Raw genomic sequence first — 9,676 nt, forward strand, 5'->3', positions numbered from 1 at the left:
GAATGAATGTTCTATTACACTTCAGATCTTTATAACTTCTTTTCCAGCTTTTTCTAGCTCATCTCTTTGCTTTCATTTTCCCTCCTGTTAAACCATTCTCCATGGTGACATAAGAGGTATCTTTATAAAACATAAATCACCTACAATGCTTTGCTCCTTAAAAATTGTTGATTACTTCATGATACCCATGGAAGGAGGAGAGACTCTTCAACATGGTCTTAAATCTTTCCAACAATTTAATCCTCAAACTAAGTGGTTAAGAGCTCTGACTTTGAAATCATGTCTGGATTAGAATCCTGTCTTAGTCACTTGAAAAGTTATGTGACTGTGAGGGAATAAGTTAACTATCTATAAAATGGGGGTAATATCTACCTCATAAAACGGTTGTGAGGGTTAAAGGAGGTGTCTCCAAAACATTTACTATAGAACTTTAGGACTTGCCACTATAGTACACTAACAAATATAGCTATATTAATATCCTTTCCAGCTTCATTCCCTAACACTTCCTCTCTACTCACGCTAATAACCTTCTGCAGCAGCTATACTTCGTAACATGCCAGTTCTCCAAACTTCTGGCTGTTTCATCATTCTGTGTATTTATTCACAATGCTTTATTTGTTTACAATGCTCATTCTATGTCAGCCTGCTTGGGAAGTCTGGTATTTAAAGTTTTGCTATGGATAATATTTAGTATATATACACAGTAACAGTAAAGGAAGTTAGAAATGACCAGGTTTTTCTGGTAGTTTGTGCTATGTATAAATTCTAGAACTCCATGGGCTTTCTTTATTTTAATCAGTGGATATTTTACGGGCCCTAAATACCTTATTGGTTTTAGTGGTCAGAATACTCTTACCTATTTTGTGTATGCCACAGATTTTTGGCTTTTTAAATTTTTTCACCTCTTAAAAGAAATCCATTTTCAGTTACTTATGTGCTTTGCAAATACTGTCATCCTAATCTAAGCCTAGACCAAACCAGGAAAATCATTTCCAATAACCTAAACCCAAGAGACTGTATAAACATACTTCTACTCTAGGAGTATGTCTTTTGACACCAAAAAAACAACCAGACACGCAAACTACTTCCTGATTATTTTGAAACAAGGTCGAAAAGGTTTTTTAAAATGCACTTGAGACAGCTCAAAAATATTCAGAAATGTTCTGATATTTCTAAAGTATTTTTTTACCCATTCATGGAGATTTGAGAGTAGAAAACTATAGATACCATGCTCTTCTTTTTTTTCCTTTCTTTTCTGTTTTTTTCTTTACCTTTGATCCTTCAGGGCCATTTTGTCCAGGGATCCCAATATCTCCAGGAAAACCCTAGGGAACACAAATAACATAGGGAGTTTATTCCATAGCAAATTACTTTAAATTTATTAAGCATACAAAAATTCCTTTTGCCTTCCTTTGATGTCCAGTTAAAATGATTTATTCTCCTCAAAATTAATTAATTTAATATCTTTCAATATTAAAGATTGTTATGCAGTTGTTAGACAATGGAATGCAAAACTTACAAAGTATACTAAAATAAAGCTTACTTCATCAATTATTCACAAACAATCCTCAGACCCAAAGAAAATTCTCTAATCTAGTCTAATAAATTTTTAAAATCATATTCAGAATCATTCAAAACTTGAAAAAAAAGACAAAAATATATGTAACAGGTCTTTTAAGTGTCATATGGGACACAGAGTCACCCAACAATTAGGAGAATGTACTTTGTTAGACTCACTGTTTACTAACTACACATTAATTCTTCTGTTGGGTAAAAAAGAAAAAAAAAAACCCACAGGTTACAGCTTAATATACAGGATACTAATTAGTTTTACATCAAACTCAACTATCTTATTCTAACATTCCCATATTCAATTGTCTATAAATAGATCAAATGTTCTTTGAATTTATTTTGACATTTTACTGGTTCTATCATTAGTTAATGAATTGAATAAAATCTTTGACCTATGTTTATTTAATATGTGCCTGAAAATCAAAATATTACCTTTTTGGAAATTATACTTTAGCAGTCTAAAACAGTTGTTTCAAGAAATAAAAATGGACCAGTGTTAAATAAGTCTATGCTGAGAAAAAGCCAAGGATGTTGCTCTAAAATGTTAGAGCAATATTCTTTCTCAAATAATACATTAGAATGAAATTCATCAGGATCAGTTTCAATACTGATATAAGTTAATAATTATACTTTCCTTATATTTTGTCACAGATAGTTATTTTAGTGTTTTTTTCTGACATGGAAAAAGGAATAAAAAGCAAGACAAGTAGAAAAATCATATCTTTAAAAGTTAAGAAGGCTGCAATTAAGTATGAATATCAGCTAGAAAAGACAGTTCAGTGGAGGGGTAAATATTATGATAATTAATGCCAACTAATAAGATAGACTAGCAAGATTGATTCTGGAAAACTCATCTTAGGGAAAAAAAATTGAAATTAAGTGATACCAATTCATCCAGTATGGATTAGGAAAGAAATGTCTTGTTTCCAATTTAAACTTGAGTTCTGTGGAGAAAATATTACTTGTGGATGTTTCTGGCAAGAGAAAAGGCAGTGGTAACAGAAAGACTGGACACAAGGTCAGATTTCTGGAAGCTTTGGAACAGAATACATTCAATTCAGACATGCTGATTGCTTTTCTAAGGGAAATCAGGGTTACCTATACCTTCTCTCCCTGGAGGAGGAAATGGCAACCCACTCCAGTATTCTTGCCTGGGAAATCTCTTGGACAGAGGAGTCTGGCAGGTTACAGTCCATGGGATCGCAAAGAGTTGGACACAACTGAGCATGCGCACGTGCACATGCACACACACACACCTTCTCTGCCTTGAGTAATTTTTCTTTATCTTTCTTCATCTGCAACACTTACATTTTAAATAAGAGATTAAATAATATATTACTTGCAAATCTTTCTTTGACCTCCAATACCCTGAGTTAGGTCCCATCTAAGACTCTCACACCATCCTAGGGTCCTACAAGGTTACTTAACGTAGTGTTTGGCTGGTTTGCTATTCCTCATCAGATTATAACACAGGTATGTATAATAAATTATGTATGTTACACATATAATAAATTCCTTGAGGGCAACTTTATCTCTCCTAACCACCATATTCCCAGAAATTAGTAAAACACTTGGCACATAATAAATGTTAAAAATATTTTATTTATTTATTTTTGTTGAACAATGACGTGTTTGTTTCTTTTGTCAGCAAAAGAAATGGCTAGTGGCTACTTTTGGCCCCTTGGTACCAGTTTACAACCACTGGTTCACAGCATCCTCATGGATAAATTCATAATTCCCATCCATCCAAAAGATGAGCCTAGAACACCTTATACTTGAAAGAAAACTGTAAAAAGTATAAAATTTGTCATGTTAAAAGAACTGTGGGAGTCTGAAAAGGATCTCACCAGCCAGATGTGAGATAATATGAACTTCAATAAGGATAAAAACTGCAATGGATTGAAACGTGTCAAATGTTTAAATTCAAAAGTTCAAAATGATACAATAACAAAAAATTATTCACATTTAGAAGCTGAAAGAGCCAACTCATTTCCAAAACTGGTAAACAAAGGTGAAGAATCAAGCATTTATTCTACCTTTTCTATACATACTATAACTAACCAAAGAGCAGTTTAGGGGATGTATTCCAGCCAATAAACCAAAAAAAAAAGAGAGAGAGAGAGAGAACAAGAATATCACCATTTTGCAATACACTGCATGATCTAATGTATTAATATATAGGGAATTGAAGCATCAAAACTGTTACTGACATCACAGAATGATACTAGACATTTTGTGCTTCCTGATGAAAGAACACAGTATCACCCACAGTCTTGCCAAAAACAAACAAGCAAAACTGACTTTGGTCAGGCCTCTATATGTGACTACTAATTTGCAGGAAATACAGAGGAGGGAGAAAACATGCTTATCTACATCATGAGACTATAATCAGCAAAACCCAGGCTGTTGGAAACTCTACAGGTTAATGACTGGGGATCTTCAACAATTATAAAGTGGGGAAAAAACTATGGAAAAAAGAACTTTTAGACTGAAAAACACAAGACTTAAAAAAAAAAAACAAGACTAAACAATAGTTTTAAAAGATGAGCACTTGAGTGATAAACTATAAAAGATAAAAGAGGAACTGCTTACTTTCAGAAAGAGAAAAGAGGCTTGTGGCTGGGTTGGTATCCATAAAAGTTTCTGGGGATAACTGGCAGTTCCATTCCTGACCTGTGTGGTAGTTGTAAGAGCATTTGTATTATAACTGCAAGTGATGTGCATTTGTTTTATATTTTTCAGTGGCTGAAATTTATGTTCAATAGAACAGTTAAAAAAAAAAAAAAGAATTGTGACTTCTGGGTTAACATGGACTATGGAGTATATGCATGAACATTGGCTTCTTCTTAAACATGAAAATTATAGTAAAATTATAGTAAAGAAATGTGAAAAAGACAAAAAGTGCCAAAGATGAGGGAATAAGAGACAAAAGATGTCAAAAAATCTAATCCTATATTATAGCCATGTAAGTTGACTATTTTAAAATTAAAACTTTATTTAAAAGTTCAGAAGCACATCAATTTAGTTATTAGAAAGGCGGAGGAAAAAACGCTTTTAAAATAGTATACCTTAGAAACTTGAAACTTGGCCAGAAAATATTTTTATTATATAAAAAATTCCATACCTGAATGTTTGGTATGGATTGGGTTACCATCAGGTAAAGATCTTACCTTTTAAATAATAATAAATTTAAAATATAAAAATCAGAGTTAACTTTGGTCAACTGTATTTTAATGATAATATATATCCATAAAAGAAATTCTTTAACTTTCAAATTTACTGTTGAAATTGTAAATCAAATGACAGGACATGGCTACCATTGCCAAGTAGCAAAATTTCAGAGAGCTTAGAAATTGAAAGATATAAAAATACACTGTTCAGCATTTATAACTTTCATTTAAAAAACTACACTGGCATGAAACTATATAGAAAGAAAATTTAAAAATATAATAAAATGCTCTAATTCTGCTTTTTTCATTTAAAATATTTTGGTAAACATTGAAAAGTCAAAATGGTTTCTTCCACAATGCACTTCACTATCTCTGTGGTCACATCACAACTGAAAACATAACACCTTACTGAGGAAAAGGACTAGGAGCCTGACTTCTGGAGATTTCTTTAAAAAAAACAACTGTGATGTAACTGATATATAACATATTACTTTCAGGGTAAAACACCTGTATATACAGAGAAATGATTACAGTAAGTCTAGCTAACATCCATCACCATCGTTATAATTGTGTATGTGATTAACTTTTGATATGTACTCTTTTAGCATATATCATATATTTGTGCTATATAATATTTGAAATTTCAAATATATAATACAGTATTATTAACTATCTCACCATGTTATACATTACATTCCTATGACTGACTTACTGGTTTATTTTAGCCTTTGTTGTCTGTGCTTCTGGTGTCAAAGAAAGAAAGAGAAAGTCATCACCAAGACTAATGTCAAGGAGCTTCTGCCAATGTTGTCTTCTATGAGTTTTATGGTTTCAGGTAGTCCAATCAAGCTTTATATCCAATTTGAGTTAATTTTTGTGTATAATGTAAGATAGAGGTAAAGTTTCTTTTTTTTTTTTTGCATGTGCTGTTCACTTTTCCCCAAACCATTACTAAACGGACTATCCTTTCCCTCACTGTGTACTCTTGGCTCCTTTGTCATAGATTAAATGACCATATGTGGATGGGTTTATTTCTGATCTTTCTTTTTTTCCTTTCTATTTTGTTCCACTAATCTATGTGTCTGTTTTTATACCAATATCATACTGTTTTAATTACTAAACCTTTGTAATGTAGTTTAAAACTAGGAAGTGTAATGCCTCCAACTTCGTTCTTCTTTCTCAAGGTTGCTTTGGCTATGTGGGGTCATTTATGATTCCATGCTGGAGAAGGAAATGACAACGCACTCCAGTATTCTTGCCTGGAAAATCCCATGGATGGAGAAGCCTGGTAGGCTACAGTCCGTAGGGTCACAAAGAGTCAGATTGTTTGTTCCATTTTTGTGAAAGATGCCACTGGAGTTTTGATAAGGATTGCACTGAATCTGTAGATTGCTTTGACAAGTATGGACATTTTAACAATATTAATAATTCTTCCAGTCAATGAACATGGAATATCTTCTCATTTATTTGTGTCTCCTTCAATTTCTTTCATCAATGTCTTACAATTTTCAGTATACATGTCTTTTAGCTCCATGGTTAAATTTATTCCTAGGTTTTTGTTTTGTTTTGTTTTGTTCTGAGGCAAATGGGATGGTTTTAAGTTCTCCTTCTGACATTAGTGTAATGAAACAACTGATTTTTTGTATCTTGATTTTGTATTTTGCATCTGCTGCCTTTTTAATAGAAATAGTTTAATCACCATTTTCTTATCAAGAAACAGAAAACTCAAGAAGCTTTAAAAATAAAAAGTAAAAATGTGTCTTCTATTTTTGGACTTCTAATATTTGTTTACTGTACCAAGAAGAGTGATTCAGCATTCTCTCCAGTAAAAACAACGTTTTATTATTCTCTGATCACTAAAAGCTGGAGCTTAATTCACATCCATTTTTAAAGCAAAACATGGAAATTAAAGCACTAACAGATTCCATTAGTTTCCTAAGTCATAAAAGTAAAACATTGTCTTTCCTACTCTGGCAAAGTGTCCTAATAGGATAAATATAATGTTCTATGGTATCCATTGAGCACACTAGTATCTCTTTAATAAGGGTAGTAAGTCTATTTTATTTTGAAATATATAGTTCTTCTAGGTAAAAAAAAATAGTTTAAAATGGTAAATGGACAAATAATCCACAATAATTAATTCAATGGATAAACTAATTATCGTGTATCGGTAAAATGAAACAACCTGGATGTGGCAACCTGGATTAATCTCAAATACATTATGCTAAGTAAAAGAAGTCAGACCAAACAAGAGTACATACCGCATGAGTTCATTTACATACAACTTTGGAAAAATGCAAATTCATCTAAAATGCAAAAAGCAGATCAGTGGTAGCCAGTGAAGAGCTGGACAGGAAAACAAAATGAGGGATCACAAAACGTGAGTACGTGTTGAGTTTGACAAATACCTTTTCTATCTTGATCTTGGTGATGGTTTCACAGGTGACACATACATGAAAAATTATGAAATTACACAATTTAAAATATACACCGTGGCTCAGATGGTAAATCTGCCTGCAATGCAGGAGACCTGGGTTCCATTCCTGGGTTGAGAAAACTTTCTGGTGAAGGGAATGGCTATCCATCTTTCATTTATATTTTACAATAGTTAGGCACATGGAGATATTCTGGAGCACTTCTTACCAGGTTAGTCAATAAGCAGCAATAAATGATGGCTACCTCCTTGATAAGGCCAATTGACAGGGACCGAGTAGGGAAAAAGTACAGAAGCAGCCTTATGTCAGAGGATGTAAACCAGGGAAAAATGGAGGATTCTGGAAATAAGATTTATTTTTAGGGAAAACATCAAAAATTCAAATACTAAGAGAAATAATGGAGTTTCCAGTGGGTAGCCATTCCCTTCTCCAAGGGATATTCCCAATCTAAGGGTTGAACTCAGGTCCCCCACATTGTAGGCTGATTTGTTACCATCTGAGCCATGGTGTATATTTTACATTGTGTAATTTCATAATTTTTCACATATGCGTAACCTGTGAAACCATCACCAAGATGAAGATAGAAAAGGTTATTTGTATAACTCAGTACTGTGTGGATCACAACATACTGTGGAAAATTCTTTAAAAAATTGGGAATACCAGACCACCTGATCTGCCTCCTAAGAAACCTGTGTGTGGATCAAGAAGCAACAGTTAGAACTGGACATGGAACAACAGACTGGTTCAAAATTGGAAAATAAGTACATTGAGGCTGTATATATGCAGAGTACATCATGCGAAATGCCAGGCTGGATGAAGCCCAAGCTGGAATCAAGATTGCCAGGAGAAATATCAATAACCTCAGATATGCAGATGACACCACCCTTATGGCAGAAAGTGAAGAGGAACTAAAGAGCCTCTTGATGAAAGTGAAAGAGGAGAGTAAAAGAGCTGGCTGAAAACTCAACATCTGAAAAACTAAGACCATGACATCTGATCCCATCACTTCATGGCAAATAGATGGGGAAACAATGGAAACAGTGAGAGAATTTATTTTCTTGGGCTCCAAAGTCACTGCAAACAGTGACTGCAGCCATGAAATTAAAAGACACTTGATCTTTGGAAGAAAAGCTATGAGAAACAGACAATGTAATAAAAAGCAGAGATATTGCTTTGCTGACAAAGGTCTGTCTAGTCAAAGCTATGGTTTTTCCAGTAGTCATGTATGGATGTGAGAGTTGGACCATAAACAAGGATGAGCACCAAAGAATTGATGCTTTTGAACTGTGGTGTTGGAGAAAACTCTTGAGAGTCCCTTGGACTGCAAGGAAATCAAACCAGTTAATCGCAAGGAAATACCTTAATATTCATTAAAAGGACTGATGCTGAAGCTGAAGCTCCAATACTCTGGCCACCGGATGGGAAGAAGTGACTCATTAGAAAATACCCTGATGCTGGGAAAGATTGAAGGCAGAAGGAAACGGGAACAACAGAGGATGAGATAGCTGGATGGCATCATCAACGCAATGGACAGGAGTTTAAGCAAACTCTAGGAGACAGTGAAGGACAGAGAAGTTTGGCATGCTGCAGTTCGTGGGGTCACAGTCAGATATGACTGAAGGACTGAACAACAATAACCCACTCCAGTATTCTTGCCTGGAGAATTCCATGCACAGAGGAGCCTGGTGGGCTACAGTCCATGGGGTTGCCAAGAGTCAGACATCAACTGAGGGACTCTCACTTTCACTTTTCATATTATAAATGTATACCTCAATTATACCTATATAAAGCTATAGAAATAAAAGCTAATTGGTATTGTGTGTTTTAGAAAATCATTTGCTTTTTGGTAAACAACAGTTTGTTATGATTTGAAAGAAAGAAAATAGAGTTTATTCATTGAACTTGGCCCCAGATAAAATTTGTGAAATTCAGAATTTGAATAGTTTTGGAAATAATAGCATATTCAATTATAATAGATTATATGGGCCAAAGAACTAAATAGACATTTCTCCAAAGAAGACATACAGATGGCTAACAAACACATGAAAAGATGCTCAACATCACTCATTATCAGAGAAATGCAAATCAAAAGCACTATGAGGTACCATTTCACATCAGTCAGAATGGCTGCGATCCAAAAGTCTACAAATAATAAATTTGTAGACTGGAGAGGGTGTGGAGAAAAGGGAACCCTCTTACACTGTTGGTGGGAATGCAAACTAGTACAGCCACTATGGAGAACAGTGTGGAGATTCCTTAAAAAACTGGAAATAGAACTGCCTTATGATCCAGCAATCCCACTGCTGGGCATACACACTGAGGAAACCAGAAGGGAAAGAGACACGTGTACCCCAGTGTTCATCGCAGCACTGTTTATAATAGGTAGGACATGGAAGCAACCTAGATGTCCATCAGCAGATGAATGGATAAGAAAGCAGTGGTACATATACACAATGGAGTATTACTCAGCCATTAAAAAGAATACATTTGAATCAGTTC

At 34.1% G+C, this 9,676-nt stretch overlaps 1 protein-coding gene across 1 annotated transcript in view; it reads right to left on the reverse strand.

The window, feature by feature from the left end:
- Positions 1-9,676, reverse strand: part of COL24A1 (collagen, type XXIV, alpha 1) — a 396,106-nt gene that overhangs the window by 206,944 nt on the left and 179,486 nt on the right. The window contains exon 21 of the mRNA XM_010860327.1: positions 1,272-1,325. Within this exon, the coding sequence (XP_010858629.1) occupies positions 1,272-1,325 (54 nt within the window). The remainder of the gene's footprint in view (positions 1-1,271; positions 1,326-9,676) is intronic.

This window comes from Bison bison, unplaced genomic scaffold (genome assembly GCF_000754665.1).
Source record: "Bison bison bison isolate TAMUID 2011002044 unplaced genomic scaffold, Bison_UMD1.0 scf7180017864466, whole genome shotgun sequence".
In the NCBI taxonomy this organism is placed as follows: Eukaryota; Metazoa; Chordata; class Mammalia; order Artiodactyla; family Bovidae; genus Bison; species Bison bison.